Here is a 23,099-nt window from a genome sequence, read left to right as displayed (position 1 = left end):
CTAAGGTCCTGCCTGATGTTTTTTTGCTTTGTTTTTTTTTTTTGGTGTTTCCTTTTTCATTACCCAGCAACTCCTTTTCGAGCTGCACACTCATTACCAAAATTGCAATAAATTTCTGCGCACTGAAATTATTTGAAGTGCCCGCTGCTATACACACATAAAAACGTCCATTTCGGAATTTACGAGAGTGTCCAAGAAGAATGTGCTAAACTTTTATACGCGTCCAGGAGACAGGAGACAGGAAAGCGTAACTCGTAGTTGTGCTTGTAGTGTCAAGTGTTTGGGCGTTCAGTGGCGCCCGAACACTCCAAAACAAACCACCAAAAGGAAAACGTTTTAATTGCTTTTCGTTCTGGGAGGGAGAGGAGAAACTCGAAACTGCTTTCGAGGGTTAAGTCTATACCTCACCAAAGCCAACTGTCGTGATCGATGAGTTATGGGTTTTTGGGGGGAAAATTGAAATATCGACAGGCAATTGAATAGCTTCGAAGATACAGTTCCTCGAAGTCGAAGGGTGGGACAGTACAGAAGTGCCTACCAATAAAGCACTTATACATGATTCCGACATGGAATTCAAATTCAGTTAAAGTACAAAATATAGTATTTGCTTAAAGCGTTTTATAAGTATTTAAAATCAATGCCATCAATTCCATGAGTTACGCTATTTGTTAATAGAAAACATTGCTGAAAAGTCATAAAGGATGTGCCACTACAGGGCTCCCTTCTGTAAATGCTAGTGCTTTTCCTGCAACCAAATGTAGTTTGCTCTGCCCTTTGATGGCAAAAGTATTGAACGAAGGGCTTAAAGCTCAGTTTAAAAGATTTAAACGCAAACCCACTGTTAATTGCACTTCCCAGTGGCGGAACACAAAGGAAGGGCCTCGCACATGAGTGCACCACCAACTGTCAGTGGATCTCGGTGGTCGCCTCCCCACTTTGCCACTTTTCCACTTTTTCACTTTGCCACTTTAATACTCTTTGTGGACTGGCCGGCTTGTTCAATTTATTCATATATTTCAGTTTTTTGTGGCGCTCGCAATGATTTATTAATGATGCTTATTATTATTGCTTAATTGCGGATATTTGCATTTCCACACACCATCAGCGGGGGAATTGGATGCGCCCTTCTGTGCGTTACGCGTTATGCGTTACAGCAGCGCATTTAATTGGTGCCAAGCGAAAACATTCAACCGGTTTTTTTGGTTTTCTGGCTGCGATTACCAAAACGATTTCAGAGCTGCGCGCCGATTATATTCAATAATTAAATTTAAATAAATTTGCATTTAATGACATACCAAACATGCAGGCCCACCTAGACGCATATTTGATATGCGGTCGGCTTTTGTGCGCTCAACTTGAAATTGTTTCGGTCTTTTTGTAGACTTTCATTTCGCGATTTGGGCTTTCAGCGTGATATGAAATTTTAATTAATTCGATTAAGTAGCGGATTTTCCACTAGCAAATTGCATGCGAAATGCCATAATGGATTAATCAGCGTATGAATAATCGAAAAAATAAGTGAGCACAATGATTGTTTCAAGGCAATCAAAGATTTTTTGTTTAATCCTTAGAAAGCAGTTCGTTGAAAGCGTTAAAAAATATAATAAATACCCACATAGAATTCGGTTAAATAAATATACAAAATTCTATTAACTTCAAACACTCATATACAATTTAAGTTTAGCTGCGATCCATCGCTTTCGATTTTTAACAACTGAACTATCGAAGTATTAGCCAATGATCTGATAGCAATTCAGTAGAAAATACTTCATAAAAACATTAATTATAACACATTGCAGTTAGAGCTGAAACTTATTTTATGACAACAAATATATATCATTCAAAAGTAAAAATCTAGAGAGCCAGCCTATTATAAATCAATCTATAAATCCTTCAGAAGGACTCATATACATAATATATATTCATACGCAGAACTCACTATGCACCGCACATTGTAAACGATTTTAAAGTGATTTTCCGTTAAAGCAAATTGAATTAGTGCATTCAAATGAGGTGGACTTAAACCATCAGTCAGCGCAAAGAGAAGATTTTCCTCCTTCACTTGCGTAGTCCGATAAATACCATAATCAGTTGTGTGGATCAAATGGAAAGTGTCAGTCCTCAATTTACACTCAAAGACACTGTTTCATTTACAAAAAGAGTTTGTGTGCATTTATCAAAATACATTTTTTATTTAAATTTTTAAATTCCAGGGCTGGATCAGCGGACAGTTAGTCGTTAATCAACGCACTCAGACCTCCAAAGAGTTGAGCAGACTTTATGTGCATTGTCTCGCTTGATTATACCTCGCACCCCGCCACCCCCAACCCCTCGAAAGCGCAGTGAATCTGATTCTTATGCAGGTTTTTTACGCGTCCGCGACATGCAGACACATAAATTCACCAGCCGCGAACTCACTCACACACAAAAACCACCTACAGCCAAGTGCACTGCGAACAATGGGCGAAAGATTGCTGGTGGCCCCAACCAAAAAAATAACGGAGTAGCAAATATTTATATGGTAATTTGCGTCTCGAAAAGCGGCCTTAAAGGTGGCCACAGTTGGCCCCCGCATAAGCGGACAGACAATGGGGCTCTCTAAGGCAAAAAGAAATGAAGAGCATAAAAGTAAATGCGAATCCGAATCGGAAGCCGAAAAACGAATGGAAATGGAGCGTGTTAACCAACCCCAATAATTTAAGCAGAATTTATGGCATTAAGATACGCATAATAGTCGAGGAGGCAGGACAAGGACCTCGGTCAATGGTCCACTGGTGGGCCAGGCAAATGTTTTTTCGTCCTTTGCCGCCCTCTTGTTATTCTTTTCCCAGCGCCCAACCGCCCAACCGCCCAACCGTCCAACCGCCCAGCCGTCTAATCCTTACAGGACACACGCACAAAGGCGGCGGCTCGAGTTGCGCCACACACATAAATCAAATGCCATCACACACTGGGTGCGTTTGTGTGGTTGGGTGTTAATTAGTATTTAATCTATGAACCATAAATAAATCCCTTCTGCAAGGACACTCAATTTCCGTTTGCTTGAGCACAGAAGTGAGACAGTGAGTTTGTGGCGGGAGGCGGAGGCGGAGAAGGAGAAAAATGCCTTTTGTGCTGTGCCTAATAAATTGGCAATTCTGTGTCACAGAAGTTAAGTCAACTAATTGCACAGTTTACTTTTTTGCGTATGCGAGGTTCAAGTGTTTATGGGGTAGGTGGGGTGCTAAGTGCTTTGGAGAAAATCATATGAAGCGGGAGTTGGGGCAAGAATGCTGATACAAATTGACACATTAAACTTGTAAACTCCGGAAAAAACACAACAATAATTTTAAAATAAAAAAACTTAAATGGGTAACATTTTTTAATATAAAATATTATGTTATCTGCTCACTTCACAGAGTACTTAACACTCCCCAGGACATTTCCTTATCTCCTTCTTAAGCGGTTTTCACTGTGCGTGTGTTGGTGTCAAGTGTGTGTGCGAGTTTGAGTGTGTCTGTGTCAGAGGAAAAGTGTCAATAAACCAGTTTAATTGATTGTGCGCTAAGCTGTTGCCAAACATTGCCAGCTTGATCCGCCATCTCACACCGCCCACGCACCGTACTGTACATACACTGCGGGCCATAAAAGTATTTTCATTTCGGGGTGGCGCCATCTGTTGACAGCGGCCGTTAGCTGACGAACTAATGCTTGACATTTGCATTGCAAATTGAGCATTTTGAACAGCGCGACAATTACAGCCCACCCCCAACCCCCGATCCCCGACCCTCGACTTTTCACCATTTTCCCCAGTCTGTCTTTAAAAGCAATTAGCGATTAGCAGGCGAAACTTTTCAGCTTTTCCTCGGAAAAGTGCGGAGGGGTGAAATGTGCGTATGTTGTCAGCTCGACATTAGTTTGATTTACATTCAGTTCATTTAATTTCAACGCGCTGCACTTTTTTTTTAATCTGCTGTCTTGTGTTGCTCTTGTTTTAAGCCCCACGCTTCGAATTTTTCCAATTTGCATTCACAATTGCTCATTGATTTTCGCATTTGGATTTTCTCATGGCTTTTAAATGCATTTGGCAATTTCCTGACTTGCCGTTTTAATTGTGTGTGCATTAAAATCAACGCAATGATGCATTTTTAATTCAAATTAAAAATCGCTCGCAGCGCACAGGATTTTATGCAAAAATATCCCACGGCTCTGGAGTGAAGAAGCACAATCACAGAAGGAAACTTGCCAATGGGCGGGAAATTTAAATCTGGTTGGGGTTAAATCGGGTTTTTAGCTGGATTGGTTTTGGTTTTGTGGCGGAGCGGAGCGCAAAAGATTCTGGGTCGCGACAATTTAATTTGCTGATGCAAAAGTCAATTAATTTGAAAGGAATATATAATCAGATGATGGCAGGAAGTGGGTGTGAGGGGCAGGATAAGGAAAAGGCAGGAAAAGGCAAGATATGCGATGACAAAAGGAAGTAAGTAAAATTGGAATTATAAAATATATATTCCCCTAATGAATGAATATTTAATTTGGTGTATATTAGCAGCCAGTGAACTAAGAATGAAGCATGCTAGTGTTCTGATTTGAAATGATTTAAATGTCAAATTGCAACGTTTTAGGAACACACATACTCACATCTTACAGAAATACACACACCTAAAATATAAATAATAAAATAAAATAAAAGAAAAACAAAAAAATATATAAAACTTACAATGCCCTTAACCACCAAGACACTGGACAGAGAAGACGAACACGATAAACCATTTGGCCTAGAACTCCCGAAACCAGAACTTTTAATACATCAACACCCCGAATCAGATGAGTCGTTCCTTCATGAACAAACTACCAAAGTAGAGGATTTAATCGAGTACCTGGAAGCGGTTGAAAACGCCAACAAGACCGAGTGAGTAGCTGGATAACCGGTGAACATTGTCCTTGAAAATGGATATTGTTTTTTTCAGCGCGGCGAAAAAAAGACTAAAATCTACGGTTACCATGGAGGACGTAAAATGTATTGTCACCCAGCGAAATCCTTTGAGCACCACAACATTTCGTCGATGCAAAGTAAAAAGAGTCCTAATTAACACGAACCAGTTCACGTTTATGCGTCAGATTGACTCGGAACCCGAAGATCGCCTTTTGGCCAGAAAACAGCGCGAAGATGTGGCCGAAACATTTCGCCGCATGGGAAATCGCGAGTATCGCAAACTGAACTTCACTTTGGCTAGAGAATACTATACAAAGGGTATGCAGTATATTAAAGACTCGCCTGTCTTGTACATAAATCGAGCCCTTTGCTATATCAAGTGAGTTTCCTGCATAAGTCGTTTGGAGCTCACAACCAACTTATACATTTAAACCTTAAGGTTGCGCGACTTTAAGCTAGGCATTATAGATTGTGACTATGTGTTGGCCAATATCGACGAAAAGTATCTACGTGCCTGGCTTTATAGGGCAGCAGCCTATAAGCGACTGAATGATGAGGCTAACTTCGAGTACAGTGTTGATCGCGCAAGGCGATTTAACAGGTCGGAGGCCGAGTTTGTAGATGAATTCCTGGATAGAATGAGATCGCTCCTCTAACAAAATTATAAATTCAAAGAGGGTTTGGATAATAAACAAAAATATAATAAATCATAATTAAATATACCATTTTGTATTAAATACAAATGCATCGAAATGTATCGGTGCTCACTGGTTTTTGGCAGGTCTAGTTGAATAAAAACAAAATCGATTTTTACTTTTATATGCAACACAGGCTTATCGCCAACCTCTCAAAGATAGCTGATTGTCGATAACATGCGTAAGACAAAATTGGCGGCAAATCATTTTGCAACATTTGTGGTTTATATTTCCTCAGAGAATTAAAAAAAGTTTAAAGTGTTGTCATGGAAAACAGTAGCACAGGTATGATTTGTAGTTCACTAACATTTTTGTGTATGTTATATGTTTTGTGTAGTTTTATAGTGTTTTGTTTATGTGCCGTTTTTACAGTCAACTTAACAAATGTAGCTGTGTTTCGTGGAATATAACTTTTGTATGGCAAACCACTTCAAAAGAATTTTAACGGCAAGTTATTAACTTATAATATTATACAACTAGTTTCATGTGCTCCTTTTTGTTCCTTTTTGAAAAAATCACGTTTTTATAGTTGAATATTTGTTTGGGAATGCAGAGCTGCAAGACATTTGGAGCAACAATAGTCGCTCTGAGGATGCAGTTAGGCAGCATATATTAAAAACAATTGGTCAGAATAATTTAAATGAAGGTTGTATTTCATTGGTAAATACTTAAATATAAATAACAAATCTTTTTCTTTGGCAAGGTAAATATTTTTATTGCATATCGGCACGATCGTTAATATGGCAGCTATATGAAAAAGTTTACCAAATCAATGGAAACTTTGTGGGTCATCTTGAGGGAAGTAAAGAGTAACACAAACCAAATTTGGTGAAGATAGGTCAACATTTTTTATTTCTGCCAAAAAAAAGGCAAAAAACCAGAGAGAACGCTATAGTCGAGTTCCCCGACTATCTGATACCCGTTACACAGCGATTCGAAGTGCGAAGGAGAGTCTTCAGCACATACAGTTTTTGGCGGTTTTGTGGGCGTGGTAAAAAGTTTTTTGGCAAATCGATAGAAATTTACATGACTAATACAAAAATGAAAAAATATCGAAACATTTTTCAAAAGTGTGGACGTGGCAGTTTTAGACGGTTTGTGGGCGTTAGAGTGGGCGTGGCAACATGAATCGACAAACCTGCGCTGCGTCTATGTCCCTGTAGTCTGTATGGTTAGTCTCAGCTTTCTAGCTTTTGTAGTTCCTGAGATATCGACGTTCATACGGACGGACAGACGGACGGACAGACGGACATGGCCAAATCGACTCGGCTACTGATTCTGATCAAGAATATATATACTTTATATGGTCGGAAACGTTTACTTCTGCCTGTTACATACTTTTCAACGAATCTACTATACCCTTTTACTCTACGAGTAACGGGTATAAAAAGCACTGTGCGGTGGTGTGGTGCGATGAGGGACGCGGTGTATAGATATATGGATAATATAATTCCCAACTTGTTTTGGTTTAATTTTAGTTAGATGTACCTTGATCTACTCAGACCCCGCAGCCCAGACCCTGCACCCCGCAGCCCAGACCCTGCACCCCGCAGCCCAGACCCTGCACCCCGCAGCCCAGACCCTGCACCCCGCAGCCCAGACCCTGCACCCCGCAGCCCAGACCCTGCACCCCGCAGCCCAGACCCTGCACCCCGCAGCCCAGACCCTGCACCCCGCAGCCCAGACCCTGCACCCCGCAGCCCAGACCCTGCACCCCGCAGCCCAGACCCTGCACCCCGCAGCCCAGACCCTGCACCCCGCAGCCCAGACCCTGCACCCCGCAGCCCAGACCCTGCACCCCGCAGCCCAGACCCTGCACCCCGCAGCCCAGACCCTGCACCCCGCAGCCCAGACCCGGCACCCCGCAGCCCAGACCCTGCACCCCGCAGCCCAGACCCTGCACCCCGCAGCCCAGACCCTGCACCCCGCAGCCCAGACCCTGCACCCCGCAGCCCAGACCCTGCACCCCGCAGCCCAGACCCTGCACCCCGCAGCCCAGACCCTGCATCCCGCAGCCCAGACCGCGCAGCCCGCATTTTACATTTAACATTTACATTTTTTTTTTTACTCCGCACCCCGCAGCCCAGACCCCGCACCCCGCAGCCCAGACCCCGCACCCCGCAGCCCAGACCCCGCACCCCGCAGCCCAGACCCCGCAGCCCGCATTTTACATTTTACATTTACATTTTTTTTTTTACTCCGCACCCCGCAGCCCAGACCCCGCACCCCGCACCGCGCACCACGCACCACGCTTAAAAATTGATAAAAAATAATCCGTTTTTTTTTCGATAGCAGTAAAAATAGTTGTCCAAAATTGGAATGCCATATCTCGTTGAATTCGTAACAAAATTTTCTATCCACCTGTGCTCAAAAAAGGAAAATGTAATTTTTGGCCATTATTCGCAAATTTTGATGATGGTACCCCTTATCAAAAATGCAACAATTTTTCAAATTTTTTTTTTTTGAAAAATTGGACCAATATTTTGAATGCTGTGATCAAAATACTGATAATAATATTCGCAAAAAACAGAAAATCGATTTTCGGAAAAATTTTGAATACGAACGATTGGTATTTTCGATATAACTTGGCTAAAAATGGTCAGAACGTTAAAAGAATTACATACCCCCGCATACATACCGCACCCCGCACCACGGGAACTCAACTATAGCATTCGCCCTTGTTTTAGATTTAAAACGGCTGACTGAATCATATTGCAAGTCCTCATCTGATTTTCCAGTCAATTTAGGTGAAAACCATTTATTATTTTCCAAGCTGATTTTTAGCTCACTTCCTGGATTACCTCATTTCCGGTTCGAACACCTTTGAGTTGCTTGCACAGCATCCAACTGATTAGCAGAGCTGCCCAGATATTTCTCCCCTTTTACTCTTTTATTTCCTAATTAACTGGCAGCTCATAAAAGAAAACCTCGAGCAAATGGATAAGGAATGAAAAGCAGCCCAGAAGAGCCATTGAGAAAGTAAATTGAAAAAATAAACTTTTGTCTAACTTTCTCTCTCTTAACTTTCGACTTGCTCAAGGTGAGCCGAAGACATTTATTTTGCGCTTAATTTTTTGTGCCATTCGTTTTGCCCCTAGGCTTTCCATAAAATGCACTTCAGATGTCCGAAAGCAATTTTGTAAAGTCTGATAATTCCATCTGACTGCCTGGTACTCGTTTGTAGCCTTCTGCTGGCCATTAAGGCGACTGTCGACCGGCAGAAGTTGACCCAAATATTACTCAGCACATTCGTAGGCAACAAATGGCGACTCGGTCGGTCGGTCGGTCTGTGAGTGGGGCTAATGTTCAAGTGGATGCTGGTACTTGGGGCCCGACTTTTCTCTCTCAGTCAATTTGATTTTTTAATTAAATTTATTATGGCAAACAGCATAAAATTTTATGTGGTTAGTCCATTTCTGGGTCACATTGCTAATGACTCTTTGGGCCAGAGTCGGATTTCGAGATGCAAGCTGCAAGTTGGAGCAGGACGTGACCCCCAATCTCCCAATCCCCCAGTCCCGTCGACTCCTCCCGACAGTAATCTGCTGCTAATGCCTTTTGGTTTCTGGTCTCTTTGGGCCCGAGCTTGGCTCTTGTTTATTTAATTATTTTTTATGAAAACTGCATTTACCATTCGACTGCCTTTTGAATTTATTGAATTTCCTTGCGCACATCAAAGCTGCAATATGTGTTCAACTAATAAATAAGTGGAAACTTGTGCGTCTGGAAAATGTAAGAAAAGCAATATTTCAAATAGGAATACTTTTTATATATTTGCTTGACCAATTTTATAAAAAGTTTCAAAAATGTGTATAAATTGAGATATTAAAGGAGGCAAATGTTCTTTGTTCTCTTTGTTTAATTAACAATTAAGGCAAGTAAATGTATTTGTAAACTTGTTTGACAAGAATACACAACTAAACATCGATTAAATTCGAGGCACTCGCTGGAATTTCAGCTGGAAATTGGCCGAAATTAATTTGTCTTTTAATAAATTTCCCCATTTTTACCACGCACCTGAGACCAGGCTTATGCCACACCACTGGCTGGACATAAAATAAAACGAAATTTAATTGCAGGCCGTGGAGAAAGCCAAGGGCATAGCTGTGGCTAAACATTTATGCCATGGTCGTATCTTTAAAAAGAAATATGTACGCTCGAATGGGCCACGCACCATTTACGGGGCACACACTGCGTATACGCGACATGCAAGCAGCAGAGCGAACACATTGCGTATACGCATCATGCAGGCACCATAAACATTCGCAAGTGAAATGTGTTTAATTGTAGCGAACGGAAAAAACACACCGAGACAGATAAAAAAAAAACGAGAAAACATAAAAGAAGGCAAGTCACAGGCTAAGTCCTGCGACCAAAAGGTAATTACAGCTCCCAGTGAAAGTTTTCACTCTCCTGCATTGTTAGTTCAATCGCTCGGAATAATTTATTAATTAACTACAATTCGAATGAATGAATGAACGATTACTGGCGCTGGGATGGGCACTTCCAGCTGGACTTCCTAGGAGCCAGAAGCAACCATTCCTTTTCCGATTCTCCAGCGCACGTAACAAGAAAATCAATTAAAAGCGCTTTATGTGCGCGACAGTCTTCGTTTTCGTTTGCGACTCTCCACTGTCGACTGTCGCCTTCGATTCGATTCGATTCGGTTCGCTTGGGTCTCCGAGTTGTGGGACAAGTTTAGCGCCTGCCAAGTGGAACTTTGTTAGTTTCTAATTAATTGTTACAGTTACAGACGAACACTGAAATTGACTGCAGCAGCAGCAGCTGCTTAACCATCCCAACTCCCTTTTTGCCTCCTGCCAATTTTAGCATCCCCGGTTATTTATGTCGGATGCGCGGCATTATTTATGTTGCATATTGGGCGCATTGTAGTAAATTAACCAACGAACAGACGGCAGTTTCCCCCCTGCTCCTTCTCCCCCTTCAATGGAGAGACACAGCTGGCGCTTTCCCTCTTTTCCGTTTATTGGAAATGTCACAATAACTTTGCAGTTATGACAATTTTATGGCCAAGATTTGTGCCCGAGCGCGGATTCCTTTCCGATATTGGTAGCTAATCAAAACGCTCAGCGGTAATTGAATTTTTGACTTGGATATAAATTTCGACTAATGAAAGTTGAGCCATAAAAGAGACACTTATTGTGGCTAAAACTTCAGAACGCGTAATTGATTTGATTAAGTAACGCTACTGCTGCAGTGCCCCTTTATCATTTCTACTTTATCTGCCCATTCAACTTTCTTAATAATTATTCTTCAGCTTCAGCAGTTCATACAATTTCTTTTCCCTTTTTCCGGATAATCTTCAAAGGGATGGCACATAAACATTCTTCAGATAATCTGCTTTCACATCTTCTTTCTCACATATTGAGTGCTTAACCCTCGGGCTTAATCTTTAATCTATCATTCACTTGCTAGAAGCACTCCCGTTTTCCCCAATGGATATTCAATCATCGGCCATCCCCTCACCCAGGATAGCACACTCGATAATTACCCGTAAAATGTCTAGCTACCAACAATTGGCAACACTTTTCACATCCCAGCCAGCAGCTCAAACACACACATGAAGTTGGCATCCTCGAAGAGCCGAAAGCCAATTGAATGGAATCCCCATCTTCATTTCCGTTTTGATGGCCATAACCAGGAAGCCCCAGCTTTCAGCCCCCCAATCGCATGGCCATGTCGATGGTATCCAATACTATCAATACTTCAATACTTAGCTAGGCGCCAAAGGCAAGTCATGAACAGCACGAAAATAAACGACAACGGAAACGGAAAAGGCTTAACAGCTGCGCTCACCCGTACACTGAGAGATGATGATTGCGATGGGAAGGAAGCCACGGAGTACTGCGGACTGGAGCTGGACACTCTCGAAATCCGTAAGCGCATAATCATGAAAATTGTCAGTACATAATGCCTCAAAAGGGCCGATAGGAGAGCTGAAAAGGCGGAAAAGGTTTTTACTCGCATCTTTACTTACTTTACACGCTTGACTTTGTGTTTGTGGATGGCCAAGATTGCTGACTTCGATGTGGCACAGTGCAACGAAATCTGTGGAAAGCATTTCAAATTATATGTGCAACACACAAGTTTTAAAGATTCATACATGCCTATAAAGTAATTAATAAAGAGAAAGCACAAATTCCTTATCTGTAAATATTGTTTTATCACATATGCATTACATTTAATCTTGTTTAATGTAGTAATTATTTTCCATTGTTTAAATAAAGCCAAGTAATTTCCAATTAATCTGGCACCACTGCCAGTGTGTCTCTTACCCTCTCCGAAAATTTGTAGAGCGGAAAGTAATTTTCTTGCGCTTTTTATTCGCTCTCGTTTTTTATGGGTCGATTCTGCCTGTCCTTTGCAGTCCACTCCTCTCTGTTGTCCACTCCACGTCCTTTCCCCATCCTGAGTCCTTTGCTGTCCTCATATTAGCCTCCCACGCTTCGCAGAAAAGCAACAGAAAGTAGTGAAAGGTCGTGCCAAACTTCGCCGACTCAGAGATACCCACTACATTCTTTTGCTTGAACAAAGCTCTTATTGGAAAACACCACACACCGAATTTAATTGATCATTGTGGCATTTTATGCCACCTTTTGCTGTGCAAATATTTTCCATTTTCAGTTTTCAATGCACTACACGTCTTGCCAAAAAATAAAATATGCCCTTTATTATTTGGGTATCGAAGTAAGTTAACATCCCATGCCTGCCGCCCTTTGATTTTGTTGTCTAACTTTTTTATTTTCCCTTCGATTTCATTTGTTGTTGGCCTCGATGGGCGAATTCTTCGGCTTTGGTTGCTGGCGTTGGCAAAAATCAACTTTTGCACGTTTCGATTGTGTAAAGTTTTTATGGCTTTTTGATTTTTTCACTTATTGCCCAGCGCCGCTTGGGGCGAATGTGGATGGACGTGGATAGGCGTGGATGGGCGTGGATGGGGGCCAGCAGAGCCACTGTCATCATCAATAAGGTGCCTCATTGAAGGCACTTAAATAATTACAAAATAATGGATGCCAATGGCAAAGCGTCGAAGACACTTTTTAGCCACTTCGATGGCACGGGGGCGATTCGTCGAGTCGGTCCTTAATGCAAATCGTGCCCAAGTGCCAGCGACTCGGTTTGCGAACTCTTTCACGTCAAGTCAAAGGGATATATACTCGTTCTCCATTCTCTGGGGGAAAATCGGACGAGGTATGCAAATATTTGGTTAAGCGAAAATCAGTAAAAGTTCTGGGGGAGAAGCCTCTGTTTGTTGTCACTTTGATTTGTTTGCCTCATTGTAAATATTTAATGGAGCTGAAATAAGTGTGAAGCAATGGAGATCTCTCAAGAGGTGGGATAGGGTTATAAGAATCGGTCTTTACTTTGAAGCACTTTCTTCGCTCATAGGGAATAACTAAAAGTACTTAGAGTTTCCTGCTTTCCAAATCAACCATAGAGAACCCAAAACTCATAATCACTAAATGGCGTTTATATGTATACAAATGTTTACACATCAAATATTATATAAGTTTGTGTCTTAAAATAGCACATTAAAATGCATTGTGTATTTTCACTGCATTAGTTCATCATAATTTGTTTGCATTTTGAATATTCATGCATTTTAGATTATAAATATTTGCTCAAAGAGCGTACCACTTAACAACAACGACTGTTCACTCCGTTTTAAGCCTTTTTATTGTAATTGTTACAATCCCATTTCAATTCCCCCGAGGTGGCAAACGCACACAAGAGTTTAAGTGAACACAAATAACATTTATTGATAACGAATTTACAGAAGTGCTGCCTTCCACATCCCCCACATCCCCCGCACCGCCCCACCGAAAATTGAAATTGCTCAAAATATTAAAAATTTATAGCCCACTCAACTCCTTTTTGATGTTTTTGTATATTTGTGCGTTTCTTTTTTTGAATCGTAATAAATAAAATTAAATTTTATGCAAAATGCATAAAAACCATGAGCAATTAAAAAAATAAACACGACTGTAGGAATTTCACACACATGCAAACAAAAAGAATTCAATGAAAAAGCAGTAAAACACAAGATAAATAAATAAATTGTGCATCGAAATGCGATTGAATGTTTTTTTTTGTTTATCCCTCGATGTTTTACAATTTTTACAATGCTGGACAGTAAATATTTTAAATGTTACCGTATTTTTTGGTTTATTTATTTATATTTTTTTTGCTGCATTTTTACTTACTTAGCCCACAGTGTTTTTCACTCGCAGCGTATCATTTATATTTCAATTTTAATTTATATTCATTTGGATATTTGCTTAAGAGCGGGCACAAAGTTTTTGCCTACGTATTTGGGGCACACAATATCAGAAAAAGCTCATAAGTTAATGGAGGTCGAGTATTGTAAATTTAATTGTCCTTAAAAGCGAACTTCTACCGAAACTACACTCTGTTTGTTTATCACTCCGAATTGGAAATCCGATGGCTGATGCTGATTCAACATTTCATCCGGAACTTTAAAACTTTTTCACAATTGGGTCAATGCTGTTTACCTTATAAAAAAGGTAAAAGGTAAGTGTGTACTTGTGCCAGAGCAACAGTTTGTTTTGGTGCTCGGGAAAATAACGACACGAATTGCCATAAATAATAATTGGATTTACAAATTTACAAATAATAGGGTGACAGTTGCGATCGATTGAACTGGATGTGCATAATAATTTTTTAATATTCAAAACAACTTGTGATAATGGAATTTAAATATGTTTCAGCAATTAGGCGTGATCAAGTTGTTCTCGAGAGCACTTCCGCTATTTACTTATGATTATCATGTCGAATCCCCATTCCAAAAAGACCCAACCAATTCGCCTTTCCCTTTGAGCATTTGCGGTTTGCTGGCAAAAGTTCTGCGGCCGCGTTGGGCTTTGGTTTGCAGAACTTAGAATGCGGGTGGATCCCCTTATACGAGTATTTCCCCTTATATTTAAGCATATTACATTAAAGCAAATGGCTGAACCAGACAGACACGCCGCCAGCTGCTGGCTGAGTGATAAATTTAAGTGCTGGCGTCTAAATAAGTGATGTCTTCACCACCGGAAAGACGGGGTTTTGGCTTATGAAGGAGCTGCTGGGCTGGTGGGAAAGTAAAAAGCCCGAGCCGCGACTGAGCTGCTGAATAAACAACTTTTGCATTTGCTTTCATGAACTCCGACTGGAAATCGGCTTAGAGGACATCTGGCAACCGTCATTTCCATTGTCATTTATGCTCTTTCCGCTGAGCGTATTAGCTTCCTTACCAAGCTTTAGGCAGTTGATTACATTTCCAAAAGTCCTAAGCAATACACGGAAGTGAATGCCAGGCGTTTTCATTGGGAGTTAATTTGTAATTTAAATAATGACTTTATTTCCAACAAGAGTCGGGCTTGGGCTTGGAGGTTTCTCGGCTATTGTATACTCGACATTTAGCAAAAGAAAGTCGGTGAAAAATGAAGACATCAAAGTACTAAAGTTACTGTTTCCGAGACTGGTACAAAGCACCATCTAGCGGCGATAACGCTTACTACTTATAACTATCTAGATGTTAGTTAGGCATCGTCATTAAATGAATAAAGTCTCGAATTCATTGGTTTACTCATACAGACATCCTGCGAATTTAATCAAGAAATCACCCAGCTTGCTTCAGTGATTTGTCGTTCGAGATTATCCCATCCATAATTCCAATCCGTGAGTCAGATAGCAAACCCAGCTATCTGCCCAAATACGTCCATGAAGACCATAACCCTGGCCACACGCGAATCGTGGCTACATACATACATCATCGTCATCATCCGCATCCTCGCAGCTCCCACCATTATCCTTTAAGAGCTGGCTTGGACTCGATGTTTAAATATTTCATGTCCTGTCGAATGGACAAGTGAAAAGGGGGAAGGGGGAAGGGGAAAGAGCAAAGGGGAATGCCAAGGAGGCGTCGGCGACAGACGAGGAGAATAAAAACAGAAAGAAGGCAGAAGACGATGGCATATAAATAATGTAAAAAGTGTGAAATGCGCCTAATGGTGTGACAAGCCCTGATGTAAAAGCGGAAAGGCTGGCGTAAGCCGAAAGGAGCCCACGAAATGGCGCATAAAATGACAATTGACAGCTGATGATATTTTTGCTTGAATGCGCTGTCTGCAAGGCAAGCGTCCCCGAACCAACCATGTATATCATAAATATTTGATCGAACATCAGGTCTATGTAACATTTTCGTTTCTTGTTGCCAGGAAAAAGGCTGAGTAAAAATAAAAAGCAACAGTTTCAGTTAAGCTTTCCTCAAAACTCGACCAAAACTCCTGCAGCGAAAGATCAAAACCGAATTTCACATTACACTGCTGGCCGTTTCTTCCACGTCTCTCCACGAAAACCCACACACCATCGAAATGGCGTCATGCAAGAATTGTCCCCCCTACAAGAACTCCGAGTTGGGCATCTTCTTTCCGGATTGCTTCGAACGCGTCAGCGGGCATTGCAACAAGAAGAACCCCGGCAATGTCCAGAACCTGCACATCCTGGCCCACCGGGTGATGCCCAAGTTCTTCGATGGCATCGAGCTGGACTACCTCCACCGCCTGGCGCCCAACAAATACATCACGGCCGCCTGGGTTCTCAGCCACATCAGGCCCTCTGGGTTTCGCTTCGGAGGACTGTACACGTTCCGGGTGCAGGATGATACTATGGTAATGTATAAGCTATAATCAGGGAAATTACACGATGCAGAGGTACAATATCCCTGATATCTTTGGTAGCAAAATGATATATATTTCACCAATGCTTGCAGTACACCCCAACCATTATGGGCGACATACATCCCACTTCGCTGGCTGCCAACCTGAACATCCTGTACTACCCCTTCCAATCCCTTCGCATGGAGGCCATCCTGCAGAAGGCCAGGGAAACGGCTCCGGTGGAGAGCCAGTACACGATCGAGTGGACGAGGCCGTGCGACACCTGGACCGCCAACTTCTACAATGTGCGGAATGAGAACGGCCGTTGCACCCTGTCCGTGATGAGATCGATATCCGCCCACTGGGCCCTCGGCGGGGAGCTTCTGCTGGAGTGGAACGATCCTCAGAAACTGACTCCGGACCTGGCACTGGCAGCACGGCAAGATGCCCTTAATACCACGAATAGTTAGCCTTTTTTAATCGAGCATTCTTGTACTTCGTCCTTTCAGCTACTCCCATTATAACTACTCCTTGGCCGCCACCGCATCCAGGCAGGGACTGGACGTCAGCTACTGGCAGCGCATTCATCCCCAGATCCAGATGGCCAATCTCCTGGCGTGGAATCGTAGTACGCGAAAGACCATTGCCACAATATGCTACCAATGGAACTTCTGGAACTCGGCCGTGCACGGCATGTTCGATTCGGATGCCTCCGTGGGCTTTATGTGGACAAAGTGGGTATAGCAGGGCACTCGACAGACACATCCAAGTTTAACTTATTCTTACCCAGATACCTGAGGCATTTGCCACTGCAAATGGGTTTCAGTGTGGTGATGAATCTGCCCACGGACCGATTTGCCTTCGGCATGCGTTTTGTTTTGGATCCCAGTGGACTGAGACGTGGCGTGTAGTTTTCTGTATTAGTTTTACTATGTGTACGACCAAATTATCAATTGCAAGTATTAGTCCAGAGTTCAGAGAATTACAAAATTGGCGTTCGAAAGGCTTTCATTTCATCATAGCTACAAAGTTTCCTGCTACTGATTTTAATTTTTTCCCCAGTCTCCTAAATACATTTGCGGTGCAACTTAGCTCAGAAATATTTCTTATTCTAGCACTTTTTGCCACACGCTGCACATTAAGAGCAAACACATACTCGCAAGCTCAGAAAGTTTTCCTTTTTGCAGCCAACGGAGAAATCTTGCATGCATTTGATTTATGCGCTGGCAAGTCTAGACACTGTAAATATTTTTTAATGCCGCACGAAAGACCAGAAATCTCGGCTCAAGAGGGAGCTGGCAAATTTATATGTACTTACACATGGACATATGTATCTATAAATCTAAAATAAATACAATTTACACAATAAATTTGCCGCTGCGTTGAGCATAGATTAAGCCAAAAAGATAATGGCTCTTAATCCGATATAGAGTTGAGAGATTCTTGCAGATGCTCCACTACATGACCCATAAACCAAAATAAAAGGAACAAAGAAAGCTGAGAAAATGGTGGCCAAGGCTTGGGGCGAAACTTTGAATTGATTTTTGGTTTTGGCCGGAATGAGAAAAACTTTTTAGCCAGCTGAATTTTCTTAGGCAAACATGGGTTGGCTTTAATTTGCTGGCTGCTGTGCTCGTGTATGTGTGTGTGTGGCTTAAGTTATGAAAAGTTTTTTGCTCGCACACACGGACATTCTCTTATACATATGAGCAAATAATAATATTTCAATAAATGCTGAAAATCCTTTTCCCAGCCTACGCCGAAACCCCCACAATCAAGGGGGTAAGGCGTTGCAAACTTTTCCCGAAGGACCCCAGGGCCAGTCTGTTTTCCCTTCACACTTTTCCCGCTTATCGACGCCTTTACAAATCATTAGATTTTCATATCCGATGAATTTTACAACGATTTACACAACAAAGAGAAGCGAGACCGAAACAGAAATTTACTGTCTCCTGCTTTTGCAATTTTTCGGCCTCGATATGTCAATTTGTTGTTTTTCCACGCTCATATGTGGGCAGTGAAAAGTGGCATCATGAAAAGGGCCACATTTCCACGGCAGTGGCGCCCATTGAATGTTTATTTAAACTTTCCTCGGAGGCGGTAAATTGAAAACGCGAAAAAGGATATTCAGAAATCAGCCACCACAGAGACTGCCGGAAAAAAACAAAAGCTGCGAGGATAATTAAAATGCAAAAGTTCCTTACAAGTACTTTTTCCTGGGAATGTGCTGAGAGGTGAATTGTATCATAATGAAATTTAAGTATTTAACTCGTTTATAATAACATATTTACTTAGTAAAGAACTTAACTTATTTCAGCTTTTAAACGAAGGAAAACGAAATAGGTTACCAATCTTAAACTAAGCCAACGAAAACTTAAACTCGGCTAGTTTAATATATCAACGTAAACTAAGCCAAAATGGACGCGAATTTTGCATATTCCGAAAGTTTTTCCCCTAAATAGTACAACAACAAAAAAGGAGAGAGAAAAAATTTAAAAACAAGCAAAGAAAAGTGAAAAGAGAAATACTTGTTAGCCTGCCACACCGACCAACATTTATGTTTATGTTTCGAGTGAGGAAAAAATGCCAAAAAAATATACACACACACACCCAAAACACACATAATGCCTTGCTTGTTTTTGTTTTTGTTTTTCTTGGCGTTTTGGGTTCGCCGAGTGGAAAACATATTTAATTAAAGCTATCCGCATATTAAAAACTTTTTCCTCAGCTCCTTTCCCTTCGGTGCTAGTATTTTACACTCGGCTTGAGCTTTTCCGCTGCATGCTCGTACTTTCGGCTAGCAAACTTAAGCTCGCCACATTACGAAGCATAAACAAGAAAATTCTGAAAGGGAGGCGCTTTAAAAACAAAAGTGCCCCAAGGCGGCCACGGGGTTCACTCTCCACTTTTATAAATATGCAAAATTTTAATGAATTTTTGTTTGCTGCCCGCCCGCAAATTGCCTCCCATTTCGCCTTCCATTTGGCCCCCCCAAAAGCATAACCCCCAAACCCCCCAGCACAATATTCATTTATTTCAATGGGGGTCTGCCGAACATTTAAGCAGCTTTAAAATGCGGGTCAACTTGGTAAACCTGAAGCTCGTCGCTCTCGATAAGAAGGCCAAAAGTGGAAATTAAGGCAAACAAAGGCATGGGAAAGGTAAAAAACGAAGAAAGTGGAAAGCGAAAGGAGAAGTGTGTATGTGGCCACCACGAACACACAACGCTCTTTAAGCAGAAATAATTAAATTAAGTATATATTATTAAAATAAATCATTGTGACCTAATATTTTAATTATGTTTTATGCGTAATGATTTCATATATACGAACAAGAAATACTTTACGTTTTTATTCACTTAAATATATAATGTATGAATAGTCTAACAAATACTTAAGTATTATTTAAAATAAGTAGTAGTCAAGTAGTACATTATTTATTATTTATAAACTTTAAACTTTGAGCACATCATTCGCAGAGAAAAAGGAGACTTTTAAGGACTCGTCTTCAGCCATATTAACGCAGCTGGAAAGACGTAATAAGAAAAGTGCCGTAAAGCGAGTTCATACACACACTCACACACTTTTCCCGCTTGACCTGTTGGCAATTTCACCTCTGCAGTGAAAGCCATAAAATCGTAATAAAATTGGCCAACTTTTATTTTAATTGCCAGCGCACTTTTAACTCGGAACTCAGAACTTTGAACTTTTATTTTGGTTGTTCCTTAATTCAATTCCCAAGCACCTCAAATGCTGTTTGACTTGCCATCGCATTAAATGGGTCCGCGCATTAACATAATCAGCTCACATGTGGGCGGTCCTTGAGGCGAGCAACAGGTGGGTGGCGATGGGTGGCAATGGGAGGCGATGGGTGGCAATGGGTGGCGATGGGTGGCTGGCCAGCAAGGCCACCAGGCATTCAGCTGAATGGCAAGTAAGTAAGTAGCTTTCTGGCAGAGGGAAAAGTAAATGCGCTTAAACGCATTAAAAGGCAGCAAAGCGTTTGAGCTGGCCAGGTTAGTGGCAATGGCTGCAAAGGGCTGAGCAGACTAATGTCCTTGCTAAGTGGCCAGGCTAATGTCCTGCTTAGCCCCATCTTTGGCCCATGATATGTGCTTAGGCAAAGAAGACAAGTCAAGGAGCTGCAATCTGGTGAGCACTTTTCCATGATAGGCAATTATTACTTTAGCTTGTCTCAAGAAATGCTGAGAGGCTTAAAAACAAGTATACCATAACAACTTAACAGAAGGTCAGAAGAAAATACTTTTTAAATATTCTATTAGAATATATACAAGATTGAAAAACAAAAAACTGCTGTAAAATGAAGTAAGTGTAAGCTCTTATATTTTAAGTGCCATTTACCTAATGAGATAACCTTTTAGGCTAATTTCAGCCAATATTGGAAACCACTCTCCAGGTCTACAATTTCATCCATTACTCGGGCATTTCAAGTGTTGGACCCAGAGGTCCGCACTTTAACCACAATTGGCGGCCATTTTTATTGGCGCTATTACGACGACGTCTTCGCAACAACAAAAGCGGCAGAAAGAATGGGAAATGGAGGGCAAAGAAGTGGAGAAATCGCCAACGGGGCAGCTGTTCATCTTACAACAGGAAACGGAAATTGTCTATGGGTTCCGCCTGCCGCTGGTTTCCTGTCTATGTGTGTGTGTGTTTAGGTGAAGAAGTGCGGGTCCGCAAAAGTTTTTCCTCCACTACGTGAGCTTCGTTTCTTTTCTTCTCACTGCTTTGTTTTCCAATCGAAGTTCTGACGCTGTTCAGAGCCACTGCAACAATTGGTGGAGTAATATGGTGGACCCAAAGCGCCTCTCAGTAGGCGTTTTAAATGGCATCTAAACAGGTTTTTGACACAAGGGATTCATTATGAAAAGATTTTAAAAATGATTGTTTTTGCTTCTTCTAATTCTGTCCAAACATAATATCCCGATCCTTAATCTGTGAGATTATATATATTTATTTTAGAATAAATCCAACTACATTTAGCTCCCAAAAATAGGATTAGAAATTCACCCGAACTTTTGAATCTGAAATTTAGCTCAAATTAGGTAAAACTCCAATTTATTAGCCCGCTTTCAGCGAATGTTCATATAATAATGGCAGAAGAAATGCACTTCAATTACGGTTTTGAGCAACCACTGAAAAGTGGAAAAAATAATTAAACTGTCAGAGGTGCTGGCGCTGTCAATTACAAGCAGCGCTTCCCCAGCGATTTGCAGCCCAAAGGCGCAGCAGGAAAAAATATTGTTCATATAAACTTGGCGGGGCAAATGCCAACTGCAGTTGAATGCAAATTTTTTTCTCATATTTAAATTGAAAATCAAGCAGCGCTTCAGCTGTCGAAATTGTCGATGTGGTGCAACTGAAGTGCTAGCTGCATAGAACTCGGCATATCAAAATAGAATTTCAATTAAATTCAATCAATTCTACCGCATGTGCCTGCCAAATGCATTAACTCGAAAGCGCACGAGTACGAGTATGTGCAAAAAATGCGTATACGCCGTGTGGGTCTCGCAAAAACTACTTTAAGTACCCGGGCAACTTTTCAATAGCCAAATGAAAGCGCCGATGAAAGGAGCCGCAATTGAAGCAAACTGATACGCCCAGTCGACTTTTTGCGCACTTTGCCACTTGTTTATTTACCGCTTCGCCTCGTTGCCGCCCAGCAACGGCAACGGCACCGGCAACAACAACAGCAACTCATCACTTGCGGTTGCAGCTCATAAACGTTTCGCACTACATTAAATTTTATTTAGCACTCTCCCAGTCCGTCTGCTCACCAACTGCCATCACCATCATCTCCATCGCCAGCGCCATCGCCAACTCCCTCGCCCGCATTCATATTCATTTGTGTTAAACGCAGCGTGGCACAGTCTCCCATTCCCAGAAACAGAAGGATGCTCCCAGGCGAACAGCCAGATTCTCCAACTCCAACCCCACATCCCACTGGCCTCCACTTTTTAAGAGTCTTTCAAAGTTTGTTGGGGATTTAGAAAGAAACGAACTTTAAGTTGAAACTTATTGTCAAGTTGCGTACTCATCAAATTTGACTTTGATTGCAGTTGCATTTTTAACACGAAATCTGTTGGAAATGGGTTTTTAACCCAACGATATTATTATATAGTTATTTTCTTTAGCTAGTCGCATTACTTTAACAATTTTCCAGTACACATTGTAATATAACTCCTATACTTTTTTATTTGTATAAAATATTCATCTTCCAGTGGCAGGCACATGCCCGGTATAAGCTCAATAAACGCCTCATCAGTTCGCCTTCAGCTCGGAGCACGCACATCAAATGAACATTACGCATACGCCATGTTGTCATGCTGGTGGACAATACAAGAGCACAACAAAGGCTGTCATTTAAGTCAATTGCCCGAAGTCAACAAACCCGAACGGCAGGCACATGTCCATGTGCACATATACTCGTACACACGCAGAGAGAGGTAAATTTGAGCAGATCCCGATTCCCATCCACTCGTTCTATAGATATGGTCAACAACTCATGCAATTGCGTGCAAATTACCGAATTAGCCAGCGTTCACCTCAACGCTTTTCCCGTGATGTTTTCCTTTCAATTAAATCGACCCCAATGGATCGGAGGGGCCATTCGAGGGGTGGAGCGGTGGAACGGTGGAGCGGAGTCGAATGTCCAATAAAAGCGCTGAATGACAACAACGTGCTATAGAAAATTAACTTGGCCAGTCCAGACCGACTAGACCGGAACCTGCATCGGGCATCATTCTCTTTTCGGCACGTTGATGCTGACCGTTTTATAGCAGAAGTA

General features: G+C 41.6%; 2 protein-coding genes across 2 annotated transcripts; both read left to right on the top strand.

Annotated features, from left to right (window-relative positions):
• The first annotated feature begins 4,584 nt into the window (after window positions 1-4,584).
• LOC122621433 (tetratricopeptide repeat protein 12) lies at window positions 4,585-5,635 on the top strand. Its single transcript, XM_043799288.1, has 3 exons — window positions 4,585-4,891; window positions 4,950-5,294; window positions 5,355-5,635. The coding sequence occupies exons 1-3, from the start codon at window positions 4,701-4,703 to the stop codon at window positions 5,569-5,571; spliced, it is 753 nt and encodes a 250-aa protein (XP_043655223.1). The 5' UTR covers window positions 4,585-4,700; the 3' UTR covers window positions 5,572-5,635.
• Window positions 5,636-15,830: 10,195 nt separating this feature from the next.
• On the top strand, window positions 15,831-17,392 carry LOC122621269 (mitochondrial import receptor subunit TOM40 homolog 1). Its single transcript, XM_043799086.1, has 4 exons — window positions 15,831-16,304; window positions 16,406-16,731; window positions 16,802-17,026; window positions 17,083-17,392. The coding sequence occupies exons 1-4, from the start codon at window positions 16,008-16,010 to the stop codon at window positions 17,201-17,203; spliced, it is 969 nt and encodes a 322-aa protein (XP_043655021.1). The 5' UTR covers window positions 15,831-16,007; the 3' UTR covers window positions 17,204-17,392.
• The last annotated feature ends 5,707 nt before the right edge of the window (window positions 17,393-23,099 follow it).

The sequence above is a fragment of the Drosophila teissieri genome, chromosome 3R, assembly GCF_016746235.2.
Source record: "Drosophila teissieri strain GT53w chromosome 3R, Prin_Dtei_1.1, whole genome shotgun sequence".
NCBI classification, from domain to species: Eukaryota; Metazoa; Arthropoda; class Insecta; order Diptera; family Drosophilidae; genus Drosophila; species Drosophila teissieri.
Note: the sequence above shows the minus strand (reverse complement) of the source record. Positions and strands in the feature narration are given on the sequence as shown.